This window comes from Humulus lupulus, chromosome 1, assembly GCF_963169125.1.
Source record: "Humulus lupulus chromosome 1, drHumLupu1.1, whole genome shotgun sequence".
Lineage (NCBI taxonomy): Eukaryota > Viridiplantae > Streptophyta > Magnoliopsida > Rosales > Cannabaceae > Humulus > Humulus lupulus.
The window spans coordinates 277,988,163-278,006,602 of NC_084793.1; the positions used below are offsets into that span (position 1 = coordinate 277,988,163).

The 18,440-nt window shown below is 33.6% G+C and overlaps 1 protein-coding gene and 1 non-coding gene across 4 annotated transcripts; both read right to left on the reverse strand.

Annotated features, from left to right (window-relative positions):
- Window positions 1–4,116: 4,116 nt before the first annotated feature.
- On the reverse strand, window positions 4,117–4,222 carry LOC133813302 (small nucleolar RNA R71). Its single transcript, XR_009884329.1, has one exon. It is a non-coding gene; the product is annotated as a small nucleolar RNA R71 (small nucleolar RNA).
- Window positions 4,223–10,866: 6,644 nt separating this feature from the next.
- LOC133807079 (malate dehydrogenase, glyoxysomal-like) lies at window positions 10,867–17,945 on the reverse strand. Of its 3 annotated transcripts, none has more exons than XM_062245232.1 (12): window positions 17,548–17,945; window positions 17,325–17,412; window positions 16,669–16,740; window positions 14,008–14,227; window positions 13,661–13,876; window positions 13,143–13,457; window positions 12,464–12,553; window positions 12,273–12,356; window positions 11,732–11,767; window positions 11,545–11,634; window positions 11,275–11,369; window positions 10,867–11,187 (listed from the first exon to the last, which is right to left on the reverse strand). In XM_062245232.1, coding segments are annotated over exons 1-12 (1,380 nt in total). In that variant the 5' UTR covers window positions 17,549–17,945; the 3' UTR covers window positions 10,867–11,114. The 3 variants fall into 3 exon arrangements, with proteins under 3 accessions (XP_062101216.1, XP_062101208.1, XP_062101224.1); XM_062245224.1 differs by having other exon boundaries at window positions 17,509–17,945; XM_062245240.1 differs by lacking the exons at window positions 17,325–17,412; window positions 17,548–17,945 and having other exon boundaries at window positions 14,008–14,193; window positions 16,669–16,710.
- Window positions 17,946–18,440: the final 495 nt, after the last annotated feature.

Sequence of the window (18,440 nt, forward strand, 5' to 3'; positions counted from 1 at the left end):
ATGAGATTTTTAAAGAGTTTGCAAAATATGGATTTTTTTCAAGAAAAGTTAATCTATGATATTTTTTAAGAATTCACTTTTATGGGTTTAGTTTTCCATATTTTATATAAAAGTTTGTTTATGCCATAATTTTATTCTTAATCGAGTTTTATTAATTTGGAAGGGTATGTTTGTAATTTGATTTTTTTTGCTTATTTGAATTTTTTTATATTAATTTTATATAATAATTTTCTTTGGTTGTTTTGCAATTTTTTTTTTAAAATATGAATTGTGTTTATTATTGTTTTTATTTATTATAAACATTTTTTTCCTTTTTTTTATATTGTAATTTTTTTTCAAAGCCTGGGTAAGGTAGCCAATTACTTGATTGATTTTTCATATTTATGTAAAAAAAAATCCTAGAACTAGGTTAAATAACATGTATCAGGAGGGGTAACCAGTTACTTGTTTGATTTTTCATAGTTATGTAAAAAAAGTCATAGAGAAAGATTAAATAACAAGTATCAGGAGGGGTAACCAGTTACCTTAAGAGGAGTAACATTCTGCCATAAAAATGGTAACTAGTTACCATAAGAGGAGTGACGGGTTACTCATATTAGAAATGAAAAGAAACATCAAATTTGAAGGAAAAATAGGAAGAACACTTCATTAAAAAAGAAAGAAGAAGTAAGTATGCTTTTAGTAATATAGGTAACTAGTTACTATAAAGAACCAAAAAATATACACACATTTCCGAACGTGAAGGTAACCAGTTACCACAGACCTTACGATAGAAAAAAAAACAGATCTGACCACGAACCACCCTCCTTCCTCGCCACCGACCACCACCAGAACCCCCCATCCCCTCGCGCAGAACCCCGTTGTAACCCCAGCCATCCCCATCGTTTTGCGCAACTCCGAGCACTATGGATCGCACTTAGCCCAGGCACCACCCTTTTCCCTCAAAGTTAATCTATGGTATTTTTTAAGAATTTCACTTTTATGGGCTTAGTTTCCCATATTTTTGTATAAAAGTTTGTTTATGCCATAATTTTACTCTTAATCGAGTTTTATTAATTTGGAAGGGTATGTGTTGTAATTTGATTTTTTTTATATTAATTTTATATTAAATTTTGCTTTGGTTGTTTTGCAAATTTTTTTTTTTTGAAATATGAATTGTGTTTATTATTGTTTTTATTTATTATAAACATTTTTTTTCCTTTTTTTTATATTGTAATTTTTTTTCAAAGCTTGGATTAGGTAACCAATTACTTGATTAATTTTTCACAGTTATGTAAAAAAAATCATAGAGCTAGGTTAAATAACATGTATCAGGAAGGGTAACTAGTTACTTGTTTGATTTTTCACAGTTAAGTAAAAAAAATTCCTAGAGATAGATTAAATAACAAGTATCAGGAGGGGTAACCAGTTACCCTAAGAGGAGTAACATTCTGCTATAAGAAGGGTAACTAGTTACCATAAGAGGGGTGACGGGTCACTCATATTAGAAATGAAAAGAAACATCAAAATTGAAGGAATAAGAGGAAGAACACTTCGTTAAAAAAGGAAGAAGAAGTAAGTATGATTTTAGTAACATAGATAACCAGTTACCGTAAAGAACCCAGAAATATACACACACATCAGAACGTGAAGGTAGCCATTTACCACAAACCTAACAATAGAAAAAAAAAACAGATCTGACCACGAACCACCCTCCTTCCTCGCCTCCGACCACCACTAGAACCCCCCATCCCCTCGCACAGAACCTCGTTGCAACCCTAGCCATCCCCATCGTTTTGCGCAGCTCCGAGCACTACGGATCGCACTCAGCCTAGGCACCAGCCTTTTCCCTCACCTTCGACCACCACCAGCACATCCCTCGCCTCAACCTAGCCCCATCGTTTTGGATTTGGGGGCTCGCTAATGGAATCGCGCAGAGATGCATGGATTGGGGTTGGGTTCGTCGATGGCACGTCTGGGTTTTGCGGAGGTGTGGCCTAAGGTGAATCGCATGGGGTGAGGGTGGGTGGTCGGAGAAGATGGTGGAGATGGTGAGGCAGGCGAGTGGAAAAAAAGGGAGGTGACGGCTGTTAGGATTAGTTTTGGTATGTGTTTTTATGGTGTGTTTTAAGATGCAATTTTAGTATTTTATTTGGTTTTGTGCGATATTATGCGGATGTTTATTTTGTTTCAAGGATTAAGCGTGCTTATTAAGGAAATAGCTTGAAATTTGAGGAAAATCGCTTAATTCTTGAAGAAACAGTGATAAACGGGCTAAGGAATGGAAACTGTGCGAAACCGGGGGCCAAATTGGTGATTTGGTGAAAAAATTGGAATTATAGCAGCAACTCTATCGTGTAGAGCCGCGACCCTAAGAGTTACAAAGAAGGGAAAAGAATCAGCCAGAGTTAGCGCATAGGCGCCAGGGAGACAGAGCTGAGGCTCTATTAAAATGGGAATTAGAGCTGCGGTGCTACATACTCCAGAGATGAAATCTGGAACTCGAAGCAACCCAAAGTTGTGACGCTATCAGATGGAGTCGCAGCTCCAGTCCGTACGGAAGTAGAATTTATGGTATTTTTCAAGGGCGATTTTGTCCTTTCACACAGAATTAATTAGGGACAATAAAAGCTTTCTTAATGACGTTTTTAAGAGAGGAGATTAAGCCAAGGAGATGAAGAGAAGCACATTGTGGAGGATTTCAAGTGGAATAAAAAAACTTATCATAGTTTTTCTTCTTTTTTACTTCTAATTTCTGTAATTTGGATGTTTTTATATTCTTCTATGGTTATTATGAATTTTTTCATGTACTAAACTCTTTTTCAAGGGTGTTAATGGATTCTCCTGAAACTTTATTTTGAATTAATGCAAGTTTTATGATTTCTATTCTATCTTGTGATCTATTTGAATTTATGCTTAATGTTTGTGATTGACTGGTCATCTATTACATGATTTTGATTCGAAATCTGAGAAGTATGAATTGATTATGTTGTAACTAAATAGACATAGATTTCATTGTAGGACGAGAGTACCTATTTGGTCTGTGTAGCTTTAGGGTTGTCTTACTTAATGCATGTCTTATGTTCATTTATCACAGAGGTGTAGAAACTTTACATAAGGTTGAGACTTGTATATCCTAGTACGAATATAAGTTACCTTTGTTGACCTGCTATCACGAGAGAGAATTGAATTGTATAATTTGTGTTACTGAAATATAAAGTGGATGGTAGATGAAGTATATTGCCCTAGTTCATTTAATTATTGAATTCTATTTCCTTTGCTATCTTCTATTCCTTCAATTACATTCTTATTTCAATAGTTTTACTTAATTCTTATAATCATATTAGAATATTAGGAATAATTATTGGTAGTTGGTAACAATCATTGTGGGTTCGACATTTCTTACAATATATTACTTATTAAATGAACGTGTATCTTGCTTGTAGAAAATTCGTAACAAGCTTTTGGCGCCATTGTCGGGGATTGCTTTTACTAATATCAAGGAAATTAATTCTTTTTCTAATCTGGTTGTTTTTCTTTTATACCGTTCTAATTATGGTTTTTCGCAATTTGTGATTTCAGGTGTTCAAGTAGTTTATGCGACGATAGGGATCAGGATCAAGGGTGCAGGTTGATCCTGAAATCGAGAAAACTTGCAGAAGAAATCAGAAACAAAAACGGTTATAAAGAATGGCTCAGAATCAAGCTGGTAATATTGGTGTTGTAGAAGTTGCTGAACAAATGGCACCAGTTTAGCAACCAGCACAAAGAAGTTTGAGAGATTGCGTGCTACCTACTGTTACAGGGGCACATACATGTATTAGACCTCTCCAATAGTTGATGCCAATAACTTTGAGATCAAGCCCTCCATTCTGAAAATGGTACAAGCATTGGTTCTGTTTGGGGGATTACCAACGAAAGATCCAAACTTGCATTTGGCGAATTTCTTATAACTCTGCGCCACATTTAAAATGAGCGGAGTAACAAATGATGCAGTAAGGTTGAGATTATTTCCGTTTTCATTAAAGGACCGAGCAAAGAGTTGGATTATTTCTTTGGAAGCCAACTCTATTACAACCTAGGTGGAGCTTACTCAGAAATTTTTTGCCAAAATTTTCCCACCATCATTATCTGCAAGGTATAGAGGTGAAATCAACAATTTTCACCAAAGAGAAGGTGAGCCGTTCTATGATGTGTGGGAGAGGTTTAAGGAGTTGTTAAGAAAATGACATCACCATTGAATCGAGAAATGGATGTTAGTCCATATTTTTTATAATGGTTTGTGCGATATTACTCGCACAATCATTGATGCAGTGTCGGGAGGAGCATTCATGAATAAGAGCGCTAATGAGGCTTATGATCTGTTGGAAGAAATGACTATGAATAACTATCAGTGGCCATCAGAAAGAGAAACCACTAATAAGGTGGCTGGAGTGCATGAATTGGATGCCATCTCGATGTTGTCAGCTCAAGTGGCAACATTGACAAAACAGTTACAGAAGAACAGTATTCAAGCTCTAGTTATGCAGATGCAAGTCATATTTGAGTTATGTGGGGGACCTTATTTATTTAAACAATGCACAACGAGGGATTTTAACAACATGCCTATGGAGCAAGTGCAAGCAATAGGGAACTTCCCAAGGCCCTCCAACAACCCATATTCCATGAGTTACATTCCAGGGTGGCGGAATCACCCAAAATTTCTTGGACAAGTGGTCAGGGTAGTCAACAACAGTTTCAGCAGAATTAACCTCACTATCCACGGCCTCCTCCTGGGTTTTATCAATCACAAAATAGACCACCACAATAGCCAATACCTATGAAGCACAGTCTGATGTAATGAACCAATTCATGATTGAGACAATGGCATCTATTCAAAATTTGGAGATTCAAATTGGTCAGTTGGCTAACCTAATGACAAACCACGCTCAAGGAAACTTGCCAAGCACTACAGAGGTAAACCCAAAAGAATAATGCAATGCAATATCTTTGAGGAGTGGTAAGGAGTTAGAAGAGCCCAGTAAGAAGCCTATTCAATTACCGAAAGTGGTCGATGAGAAAAAGGGTAAAGTTGAAGAAGAGGTTAATGAGAACCTTGAGAAAAAGCAGCCAGAAATAAGCATAGATCACCATATAAAGATCCCATATCCTCAAAGGCTTCAAAATAATAAGCTTGACAAGCAGTTTTCTAAAATTTTGGATGACTTTCGAAAGCTACACATCAACATTCCTTTTGCCGAAACACTTAAACAGATGTCGAGTTATGTGAAGTTTATGAAAGAAATTGTGACGAAGAAAAGGAAACTAGAGAATTATGAGACAGTGGCACTTACTGAGGAGTGCAGTGGGATACTTCAAAAGAAGCTATCTCCCAAGCTTAAAGATCCGGGTAGTTTCAACATTCCATGCTCTATAGGGGGTTCAGCGATGACAAAGACTTTATGTGATTTAGGGACTAGTATAAATCTAATGCCTCTATCTATTTTTCGAAAGTTAAAATTGGGAGAAGCTTGACCTACTACCGTGTCTTTGCAAATGACGGATCGCTCAGAAAAGCATCCTAGGGGTATTATTGAAGATGTTCTAGTAAAGGTGGACAAATTCATTTTTCCTGCATATTTATTATTATTGATATGGAGGAAGATGAAAATATTCCAATTATTCTTGGAAGGCCATTTTTAGCAACTAGTAGGGCCTTAATAGATGTGAAAAAAGGCGAGTTGAAGTTGCAAGTGCAAAAAGAAGAGGTAACATTTAATTTTTTTGCAGCAATGGAGGTTCCAACTTGTAGAGTTGATGTGGTGGAAAGTGAGGGTAATAAACTTGAAGTTACTAAGAAGAAATATATGGTTAAAGGTGGAAAGCGAATAGTTCATCAGAAAGTGAAAATGATATTTAGTGATAAAGCTCGATTGTTTCATGAGCGGTGAAAAGTTCCAAAAATGTGCAATATCAAGACATGAGCGTCTTCTCGTGATACTATGGCTCTCAAGGACATGAGGAGTAGTTTGGATCCGAGTTGAATTTAAGAAAGAGGTCAGCGTTTGGCTAAATGACGTTAACGACAACGCCTTTGAGAGACATCTCAAGTTTATGTTTTCATTGTTTTCGATTTGTATGCTATTTTTAGTTGAACAATTTTATTTTATTTTTGTTTAGTTTTTTTTTAAAATATTTTATGTAATTAGAACCATGAAAAACGTGAAAAAAAATAAAATAAAGGGGCAAAAAAATAGCACAAAAGTTGAATTAGAGCCGCAGCTCTAATGTGATCATAAGGGGATGAGCCACAACATTTAAATTAGAGTCGCAGCTCTATGGTATAGCGCTGCAGCTCTAGGGAAGTCAAAGAGGAGGCCATCGTTCAAGGAGGAATTAGAGCTACGACTCTACACATCAGCGTCGTGGCACTAGAAGAATCCGAGACTCAGTACCCGCCTCCTCCATTTTAATGTTATCCTATGGGGTTTCAGGTAAGTCTCTTATTTTTATTCGAGTTTAACATTAGGGACAATGTTTGTCTTAAGTTTGGGGGAAGAGATTTATTTTTAGCTTTGTTGTTCTTTGTTGTTTTTCACGTTTAGTATTAGTTATTATTGTGTTTAAGTCTAGTTTTCATAGTATTGTTAGAGTGTAAACCAAGTTGATAATTTGTTGCCGATGAGATTGAGTGAATGATATGTTGTGTAATCCGAAGGAAGAGTTGTGCATATAAAAATAATTTGTGTGCTTGATTGAAATACTTTGTCGCTTTACTGAGGTTAATTGAATACTTGTTTGAACTATTGCTCATAGCTGTAAATGTGGGAGTTGAACTTTGTATATGCATGTTGAATTTGGACCAGGGATTGTACAAGTTGAAATTTTTCTAGAACTTACTTGCTTGCTCTTTGAGATGAAATCCTAAACAATACATGCTTAAGAAGAGGATATAGGCCGTCTTTGGAACGATTGAGTCTTTCAAGCTAAATCTTATGTATTTTATCTCTAGTTACCCTATTTGAGCCTAACAATTGACATTTTTCATTGTTTAACACATGTTTTGAGCCTATACTTGCATCCATGTATTCATTATTCTCTTTGTCCTATACCATGAGCATAAAAACATATCTTTTGATTGGAGGGGGGAGTGAATGTTTAAGGGACATATGTAGAAACATGTGGTTACCCGGTGAATAAAAAAAAGAAAAAGAAAAAGAAAAAGAAAAAAGAAATTATGAATTCAAATTAAACTACATTCCTTAAGTTAATTACTCAAAAATCTATGTTTGGGGAAACGTAGTTTGAAAAAGTAGAAGAAAAAAAATTTGATGAATAAATAGTCGACTTTTCTCAATCTTGAAAAAGAAGAAAAAAAAGGAGTAACAGTGAGATGTGAAGTTGAGTTAAAGGGATAGGTTGCTTGGTTTGAATGCTTATGGTATACTTGAGCTTAAAATGTCTTCTCACCCACCTTTATCTAAGCTATCTATTACAAGCATTGTAAATTCTTATTGATTTTTAAGTGTTTATTTGTTTACATTAGTGGAGAATAATAAGTATAGCAAGCATATGGAATAACCATGTTGAGTGGATTGATGGCGAGAATTTTGCAAGCATGGATTGGTTCAATTGTTTACATTTATTGGTTATGAGTGAATGAGCATGAGTATTGATGGATTACAGTGAATGGGCGAAGTATTTTAATTGAACTTCTGGATTAATATTGGAAGTGGCAAGTTACTTTTCTTTAGAATTATATGCATATGGTATTCATGATTTTTGAGGCTATTTTATGATTGTCAACTTGGTTTGTTTAGGTTTTATCGAGTAAAGGATAAGTTTGGGGGAATTTGTTAGGATTATTTTTGGTATGTGTTTTATGGCGTGTTTTAAGATGCAATTTTAGTCTTTTATTTGGTTTTGTGCGACATTATGCGGGTGTTTATTTTGATTCCAGAATTAAGTGTGGTTATTAAGGAATTAGCTTGAAATTAGAGGAAAAATGCTTAATTCTTGAAGAAACAGTGTTAAACGGGCTAAGGAATGGAAACTGGGCGAAACCGGGGGCCAAATTGGTGATTTGGTGAAAAAGTTGGAATTAAAGCCGCAACTCTATGGAGTAGAGTCGCGACCCTAAGAGTTACAGAGAAGGGAAAAGAATCAGCCAAAGTTAGCGTATAGGCGCCAAGAAGACAGAGCTGAGGCTCTATTAAAATGGGAATTAGAGCTACGGTGCTACCAGATTGAGCTGCGACGCTACATACTCCAAAGACGAAATCTGGAACTCGAAGCAACCTAGAGCTGCGACGCTATTAGATGGAGTCGTGACTCCAGTCCGTACGGAAGCAGAATTTACGGTATTTTTCAAGGGCAATTTTGTCCTTTCACACATAATTAATTAGAGACTATAAAAGATTTCTTAATGACATTTTTAAGAGAGGAGATTAAACCGAGGAGACAGAAAGAAGCACATTGTGGTGGATTGCAAGTGGAATAAAAGAACTCATCATAGTTTTTCTTCTTTTCTACTTTTAATTTCTGTAATTTGAATGTTTTTTAATTCTTCTATGGTTATTATGAATTCTGTCATGAACTAAACTCTTTTTCTAGGGTGTTAATGGAATCTCCTGAAACTTTATTTTGAATTAATGCAAGTTTTACAATTTCTATTCTATCTTGTGATCTATTCGAATTTATGCTTAATGCTTGTGATTGACTGGTCATCTATTACATGATTTATATGATTTTGATTATGCTGTAATTGAATAGACATAGATTTCATATAGGACAAAAGTACCTATTTGGTCTATGTAGCTTTAGGGTTGTCTTACTTAATGCCTTTCTTATGTTCATTTATACATAGATGTAGAAAATTTACATAAGGTTGAGACTTGTATATCATAGTAATGATATAAGTTACTTTTGTTGACCTGCTGTCATGAGAGAGAATTGAATAATATAATTTGTGTTACTGAAATATAAAGTGGATGGTAGATGAAGTTAATTGTCCTAGTTCATTTAATTATGGAATTCTATTTCCTTTGCTATCTTTTATTCCTGCAATTACAATCTTATTTCAATAGTACTACGTAATTCTTATAATCAAATTATCGTTAACCAAATAGAATATTAAGATTTATGATCGATACTTGGTAACAGTCTTTGTGGGTTCGACCTTTCTTACATTATATTACTTGTTAAACGAACGCGTATACTTGCGTCTAGAAAATCTGTAACAATGGCTAGGGCAAAAGGAAAGAGAAGAAAGATGGGAGAGAGAGAACCGTGCGGCTGGGTTTGGTGAGAGAAAGGATTTGTGTGGCTGGGGTTTGAGAGAGAGAAGAGTGGAGTGTTAATTTACAATAGTACCCCTGTGTTGACTGATGTGCTTTGGTTTTAAATTTACCTTCCATATTTTAAATAGTTAGTACTTGTGTTTCCCATACTTTATTTTTTTCTTTAATAAATTTTCCCATACAAATTATGAAAATTATAATTCTCATATTTTTGCACAGTGATGTCATAAAAGTCATATTTTTGAAAAATTCTCTATTTTTTTAGTTTACATTTTTATGGGAGTTTTTTTTCCCCATATATTTGTAAAATTTTATTTGTATACAATATTTTATCTTTTATACATTTTTAGTAGCTAGTTTTGATATGTTTTGAGATTATTTTTATAATTTTAATCTATTTGTATTATTTTTTTATCATTCATATTTTATAAAATACTTTGTTTACATAATTCTCTGAAAAAAAAAAATATGAGACCTTCATCACCATACTTTTTATTCACATTTCTTCAATTTTTTTATCTTCTTCTATCAATATTTTATCCGCGGTAACCGGTTACCACTATCAAAATAATTTTGATTTTTTTTTATAGTAATCGTATGCCACTGCCAATTTTTTTAGTGATGTGTGGTAACTTGTTACAACTATAAAAATCACTTTTATTTTTTAAGTGGTGTTGTAGTAACTGGTTACAACTATAAAAATAATTTTGATTTTTTTTAGTAATATACCATTATCAAAATATCAACTGAATTGTACTGGTTACTTAGTGAGATTTGAAAAAAATGATATGAAAAAATAAACTAAATTAGTCGTGAATGTAACTATTTACAACTAGGTTTGAAAAAAAATATGAAAAAAAGAACCAATTGCGGTGGTAACCGGTTACTTAGCCAGTTCTGGAAAAAAATAAGATCCAATCAAAAAATCAGAACTGATTATAATTGTAATTGGTTGCAGCTAGATTTGAAAAGAAAAATGAGATCTAAACAAACAAAAAAAAGAACCAGTCGCCATGGTACCTAGTTAATTAGTCATGTGTGAAAACAAAACCAAATCTAAATTAATCGTTATCGTAACTGGTTACAGCTAGGTCTAAAAATAATCAGATATGAATAAAATGAATCAGACATCATGGTACCTGGTTACTTAAATAGAGTTGAAAAAAAATCAGAAAAATCAAATATGAAGTGCAAAATCAGATTTGAAATGGTAAAATCAGATGTGAAAAGAAAAAAGAAGAATAAAACCAGATTTGAAAAAAGAAAAAGAAGAAGAAAGAAGAAGGAAAGAAAGAAGAAAGAAGAAGAAGAAGAATAAAGAAAGAAGAAAGAAGAAGAAGAACTAGAGGGGAACTAGAGGGGTGAGGAGCGTTGCCATCGAGGGCAGCAGCGGAGGTGGCATTGCCAGCAGAGATCTGAGATGAGGGAACTAAATGGGGGAGGAGAGAGGAAGAGAGGAGAGAGTAAGAGACAATTGTGTAATTAGGTTTATGGTAATTTATTTTTTATATTTTATGTTATTACCATATTTTAAACTTTTTGTTTTGAAAACTTTAATTATTTTTTTTTCACATAAATATAGAAACTAAATTTATTTTTCATATGTAAATTTCTCAATCACCTATCTATTTATTATTTGAAATCAATTAAGTAATACACATGGTCTAATATTTGTTGGTACATCAACATTTGGACAAACTACACTTCTCATTCTTTTTCTTTTCTCCCTACCATTTGCTTAAATATCTCTATTTTGGTTGATACAAGAAAGACCTTACCACTTATATTCCATCACTGTAAATAGAAAACACAAGCCAGAATATCCCCAGACATGAAATTTTTATGTTTTCCATTCACTCATTTCCTGATGAAGGAAACTCCCTTGTGAATACTTGCTGCTAACTCTTTCTTTGCCTTCTCCAAGCCATCCCTGTTTCATGCAGTGTGGGATTTCATTTAATACAAAGTGAAGGCAAAAGTCAAGTGCAAGACCCTTTTAAAGTGAGAAATTACAGACCTTTCGTACTCATTCAAGGGACCAAGAGGGTGTACTTCCTCCACTCCACTGCGGCCAAGCCTTACTTTCGATGCAAAGAAAGGAAGTTCAGTCACCTGTGACAAATAGGTATATAGTATGTTTAGATGATCAAAAGAACATGTCCAATAAAAGAAAGCGTGCATAGGTAAGATTTGTATGAATGTGAGCATATAAGAATGTTCACATCTCGTGTTTCAAATCAGGAATAAAAAAAGTTTAAAATTATTGCCATAAAACACTTATACATGCCTGAGAAGCCACAAAAGCACACTGGATAATGCCAGCATCTCCTCGCAAACCACGAAGGCATGCATCGGCAAACTTGACAGCAGCATAAGCCTGCATTTTTTTACCCAAGTACAGTGTTTAGATTAAAGTGCAATTGAAGTCGGATAGAAAAATAACAAAACAGCAGCAAATTTGTAAAACTTCTTACCATAGATAATGTTGCAGATCCGGCTCCAGCTTTTGCCTGGAGACAATGAAAAATTTGGATCAAGAACTCTTCATAAGTGTCATTAATATGACGGAAGAAGAATTGCACCGAATGGTTCTGTACAAACACCCATATCTCATAGTGCCAACAATTTAGTTACAGATTGTTTGGTGATAGGCATAAGTTCACATTTAATGTCGAGAAAGAATGAAATTGGACTGTTGAGCCTTGTACAGTCAACATGTGTTAAGTTAAAGTCCTAATCAATCCAAAAAATGCTGATTCAGTGGGTAAAATCTTAATCTTTTTTACTTTCCTAGAGAAGAGTTATTTAAACGGCCATAAGCATTTGATAACGATGAAAGATATGAAGATTTATACAAACCACCCTGCTAATGGTTTATCTAATGCAAATACTTGGTTTACTGAGATACCAAAAACCATACTACATGGGGTTGGGAAAATCGGAACAGAATAACTAACCTCCAAAGCAACTGCAGGCACGGCATTCATCAAACTAAAAAGAAATAAAGAAATTTACCTCGACAACCTCAGTTCCGCCATTTTGGATGCGGTTTGTAAGGTAATCAATTTCTTTAGCATTAAAAGAGCATGGAGGTTTAACCTGTATAAAATGGCAGCATTTACATTTCCAAAATTGGACAAGTGAAGATTGTACTACTGAAAATTATGCAAACAAATAAGTAATATGAAAACAAAGTAATTTCAGACCTGAGACAGAAGAGGTAAGATTGTAACCCCTGCATGACCTCCAACTACCGGAACATCAACATCCCTAGGATCAAGACCCAAAACTTCTGCCTGCAAATTAAAAGATAGGTCATACGAAGAACTCAAAGAACAGTCCACTATATTTACTTTAATAAAATTATCTTATCATCTTCAGAATTTCTAAACAATATTCATGTGAACGAAAAAAGAAACTAAAATCTTAATAATGTATCAGATTTTATATTCTTCCTTGTATGATGTAAAAGTCAATTAAAAACACCAAACTTATAATCACCAAATTCAATAAATTTCATTTTCAATAGAAACCATTGCCTAGACAGTGACAGAAAAGATATTACTCTAATACAGATAGATGATATTTTTCCTTGTCTACATTCCTTGTGAACAGAACTGAAGAATGCGGCACATTGGCTACTACCCAATTCTCAAACAAAATGAACAATACTTCAAATACTCAATTGGCTTATTTTATTTTCCACCCCTTAATTGGTTCAATTCAAAGCAGAAAGATAATTAAGAGATGGTAGACAACAGACTGGTATGAATCTTAGGCATAAACTTGCAAAAAATCTCAACAGATGTCAGATGGTAATCCCAAGCACAAAACATTTTAAATAAAGAATAACACATAATAACAGTGAAGTTTAACGTCCATTACCACAAAAGTATTTGCTCTAACAACATCAAGCATTGTAACTCCCAAAAGGCGCTTTGGATCAAAAGTACCAGCTTTCTTGAAAACTTCAGCGGCAATGGGAACCGTCGAGTTAACAGGATTGCTGATCAGGTTAACAATAGCATTTGGACAACATTTTGCAATTCCTTCACAAAGAGTCTTCACAATGCCGGCATTGATTTTGAACAAATCATCCCTAGTCATTCCAGGTTTGCGGGGAACACCAGCAGGAATGATTACAAGGTCCATTCCTGTCAAGGCATCTTCTAACTGGGACTGACCTAAGAATCCCCTCACCTAGCACCAAATTTCCATGATTTATATATAAAGCTTCAAGTTTCAACTCATTGTTACTTTATTAGAATTGCTATTTTAAAAAAAAAAAAAAAATTTAAGGAACCCAGATAATGAATTTATGAAAAAAGAGCAATAAGATTAACATTCATAAAGGTTAAAAAGATCTCAATGAAAGTCATGAAAAATGGGGATTGTAGTTTTACCACAGCACCAGTATCCATATGACTGATGTCAGCAGTGACGCCTGAGCTATTAACGACGTCGTATAGATGAAGTACCGAAACCAAAGGGTTCATCTTCATCAACATGGCCAGAGGTTGCCCTATGCCCCCAGCGGCTCCCAAAACCGCAACCTTGAATCCCGGCGCGGCGCCTTTCGCACGGCAATTCTCCGCACGTAAACCACAACCCTCCTCCATCTTTAAGCCCAAATTTCCAAAGCAAGCAATCAATACATGGAATATTTACGATTCAATGAATCAATATGCAAAGAAAAGGGAAAATTATGATCCTCTATTTCGGAATTCGTGAAGTAACATAATATTAGTACCTGGATATTGGGAGGGAGAAGATGAGAAGAGATTCTGGAAATTCGTCGATTGGCATCAGCTACCGGCTCCATTGTTGATCGATTCGGATTTCGGATTGCGGGGTCTGTGACAGTAAGGGTGTTTTTGTAATAAATAAATAGGAATTGGGCAGATAAGAAGAAGGTGGCGATGACGTGAGGGCTTGGCTGTGAAATTGGAAAGTGTGCTACTATTTTAAAACTATAAAAAAAAAAATCATCTTATCCAAACACAAAAGTAATTAAACACATAATCGGTTGGTGATTTGATTGTCAGGCACTGAGCCAGAGTTGGCTTTTAAGAGGCTAAAAGGAAGAAAAAAATTTAGAGGGGCCAAATTGTCAATTTTGAAGATAATTGGGTAAAAACTAAAAACAATTTCTCAACAATTTGGGACATGGTCATGGTCTTAAGCATAATTCACATCACAATAATCAATAAACTTGATCCTTTCATTATATTTATATAAAAGTTTATAATATATAGTATTTTTGACATGTTTCATTATTGGTTGAATGGATTCAATTGAAGTTTATTAATGATCTATTAAAAATAGTTAGTCATATCTGCTGATGGTTTTTTTTCGCTGATATATTTTGTTGGTGATCTTACATTTGTATTACACCTTCTCAGATTTCTCAGATTGTGTGGTTTTAATTAATTTATTTGAGTTTATTTTTATAGTCTTAAACGGTTGTTGTTTTGTGGAGAGAATTTTAGGGAAGTTATATAATATTATTTTTATTATTCTCTAAACGATGTAATTTAATTTTTTTTTAAAAGTAAGTTATGTAGAGAAATTTATATATTTGATACTTTTTAGGTGAGGTTGAGGGTGAGGGCATCATTTTTGTTCTCACCCGAAATGACATTTTTGTAAACATTGGTGGCGTTTGGAAATTTTTTTGTTTTTTAAACGCAAAAATATTATTTTTGTTTTATTATTTAAAAAAATAAACATGTATTTAATAACTATTTTTGTTTTTTATTTTTGAAAACAAAAAACAAAAAAAAATGTTTAGTAACTTTTATTTTTATTTTTTGTTTGAAAAAATTAAAAATAAAAATGTATTTGATAATTCATGTTTTTATTTTTTAGTTTTTTAAACTAAAAAATAAATATATTTTGTGACTATTATTATTATTTTAAAAATAAATATGAGAAAATTATAATAAAAAAATATTAAATTAATAATATTTAAGTAACCTCAAATCTCGAAAATCATTATCTATGAATGAGTTTCTTGTTTCCACACTTTCCCATTTCAGTCTCAAAATATAATGCAGTGATAAACATGGTAAATTTGTAATGTTACGCTACTACAAAACCTATGCTGAAAAAAATGCAGTGTTAAACATGTCAAATTTCCACTCAAAATTTTTGGTGTAGTTGGAAAAATATAAGATTTCAAAAACAGAATCAGAATTATTAGAATATACCGGTTACTTAAGAATGAAAGCTAATGAAAATATATAATAAATTCAAAACTTTCTTCTTTAACACTGTCTTCCAAATCATGTAACTTGTAATCAAACATCTACATTCACAAATTTATTCTACCTTTAACTACCAAATTAAAAACACCAGAACAGTAGAAGAGAAAATTTACACTAGTATTTCAATTCAATTACAAAGGAATACAAGCACCAGAAATTCGAGAGCCTCCACTGAGCAAGATACTCTCAACAAGATTCTCGACACTATTAAACTTCTCACTTTCCTTTTATCCTTGCAATCTCTTGAAATCTCTAAAAAATTCCTTGCATAATCAAGTACAAAACTTAAGCATGCCATTAAAAAAAATAGAAAGAGATGATAGCTTAGAAATAATTCTAACTAAGCAATGATGCCCGTCTCTGCTGATTTTTCGGGTGGCACCAGCATATTTGTAGAAGACAAGAAGCTTTTTACTCTACTATCTATATTCAACCATCTTCTTACTAGTGATGTTATAACACTCCATTACATGAAGCATTTCCTTTCAGCATTCGTCCAATGCAAATAAGGTATACATCATCCCCTCTTAGTTTTAGTAAGTTTAATCTACTGTTTCAATCCTTGTCACCATTTGCACAATCTAGGAATAATGATAAACTCAACTTTATGGCTTCTTATGTATTGACACAAGAGGCTATAATAACTGGACTCTGACCCAAAAGGAAAGGAATGGTTATGAGGTATCTAGAACTTCTCACAAATTGGTAAAATGAAAAATGTTACATTTGTACCGATACCACATCCAACCCCAATATAAAATACACATGCAACCGCTAACATAAGAAAAACATCTCAAATCTTTCCTTTTACTTTTGGTGCTTTGACTCATTTATATAATATTTGCATGTCAGTTCAAATGATCTGTTATGGTTATAACTGAGGTCTACATCCACCTATAATTTTCAAATGAAAACATAATTTTCAAATTGGTCTTGTAATCTTGTTTCAAGGTGCAGAATTTGTACACAAGATATTAATTTTTTTTAGAATCCTTATGAGCTTAATAACAATACTTTAAACCAACAAGCCAATGAACAAAATGATGGATTACTGTATCAATCATAAATGCTTCAAGTATGGCAGTGATGAGCTCAGTGACAGATATGAAGAGCTAAGAAAAAGAAAAAGTGAGTGGTTTTCATACCTGTTTGACACAGTTTGATGCATCCATGAAACTACCAAACTCATTTTCCTTAACTTTTTTTTATCTGGAAAGCTGCCAATGCATAAAATAGAATATAGAAAGAGTAAGATGTAGATTGAAGAACAGAGGACTTCATGCCTATCATTCTCTTCCTACTTCACATCTAAAATCAGGTTTCTTAAAAGCCAAGCTACCAAATACTCACTCACTTGTTTCATTACATAGATAGAAAGAAGAAGTAAAAAACAGATGAAGAAATATCAAATTAACTAGTTGAGCCCCATGTTTTAAGAAGCTAATGGAATTCCCATCCAATTTCCCACAAAAGATCTGAATTTTGACCCACGAAGAGAAAAAAAACTCAAAACCTCTCTCTATCAGCAATAAATGAGTAACATAAAAGACAAAATGTCTAAACAGATCGATGTGAACATATATATATTTTGTGAGGGTTGAATAACATAAGAGCACACACAAAGTCACACTGTAAAAACTCAGGCTCTCATTTCCCCAAGTAAGCTATTCTCACAAGTCATTCTAGTTCAAGCCCATTCTTCTTAACATATATGCATAACAAAATCTTGAAAAGGGTCTAACCAGAATGATTGGTAGATAACAGTAGAATTAAATTACTTATCAACAAAAAAATTAAGTACAAATGTGAAGCTTCCTCTTTGAATGCTTGTGTATTGGAATCACTGAGTACCAACACTTTACTATCTTCACTCCCTTGAAATCCCATCACTGAAATCTCACCCAAACGACAATAATTTCAGCAAAACAAAAGGAGAGAAAAGAATAGATAAATAAGAAAACAAATAAGGGCAATGATTAGTGTACCACTAGAATCCATAGCAAAATGAGGAATGAGGGAATTACTTTTTTAGAGAAGAAAACCAAATAGAACCACTATAGTAGTACACTCCCAAAAGACCAAAAGACGCGATCGATGAGCTAAGTCTGATCTGAATATGAGGTCTTGGAGTCGAGGAGCCTCTCAAAGGAGATATCGATGGAAGAAGAATAAGAGGAAGAGAATTGGCATGAGTCTAAATTTTGGCTAAATTTTATAGATTGAGGTATTTTGCATTAGCTTAGACCTTAGACACATGAGATTGTAATTGAAATAGAGTGAAAGAGAGAGAGAGAGAGTGTGCAATAGATCATAAAGACATGAGAGAAAGATACGATAATCTTACCTAAAGAAATCTGAAGAAATCTAAGTGGAGAGTGGAAGCCATGGGTGAGAGAAGAAGAAACTTGAGGAATTGGTGTAGTGCTGCTTGAGGAAGACGGGAAATAAAGAAATGAAAAAAGTATTTTTAAAAAAAATTAAAAGCAACAAAATTATGTTTTCAAAATTTACTTAATTTTAATTTTAAATTAAAAAAAAAGAAGAGAAAGTGACTTACCAAACGCGTTTTCATATAATATTTTCAGATTTTTTATTAAAAAAATAAAAAATTACTTTTTAAAGTGTTACGGAACGTACCCATTGATTTTCAATTATATGGCTATGATTTTTTTGTTACCGTTCGCATTTAATTTTTCTCTTTCATGTATTTTATTACTAACCCACGTTTCGCATTAATTGTTCTAAACTTTCCTGTTGCAGCTTTAATTATACAATCCTCTCAACTTTGTGAGGAACCTCAAAGACCAGAGCAACCTCCCACTGCTCAACAGGAAAGACTAGTCCAAAATCCTGACAGAAACAACGAACAACAACCACCCTCCCGAGCTGGTCGAGATAATGTTCAGTAGCAAAAGCA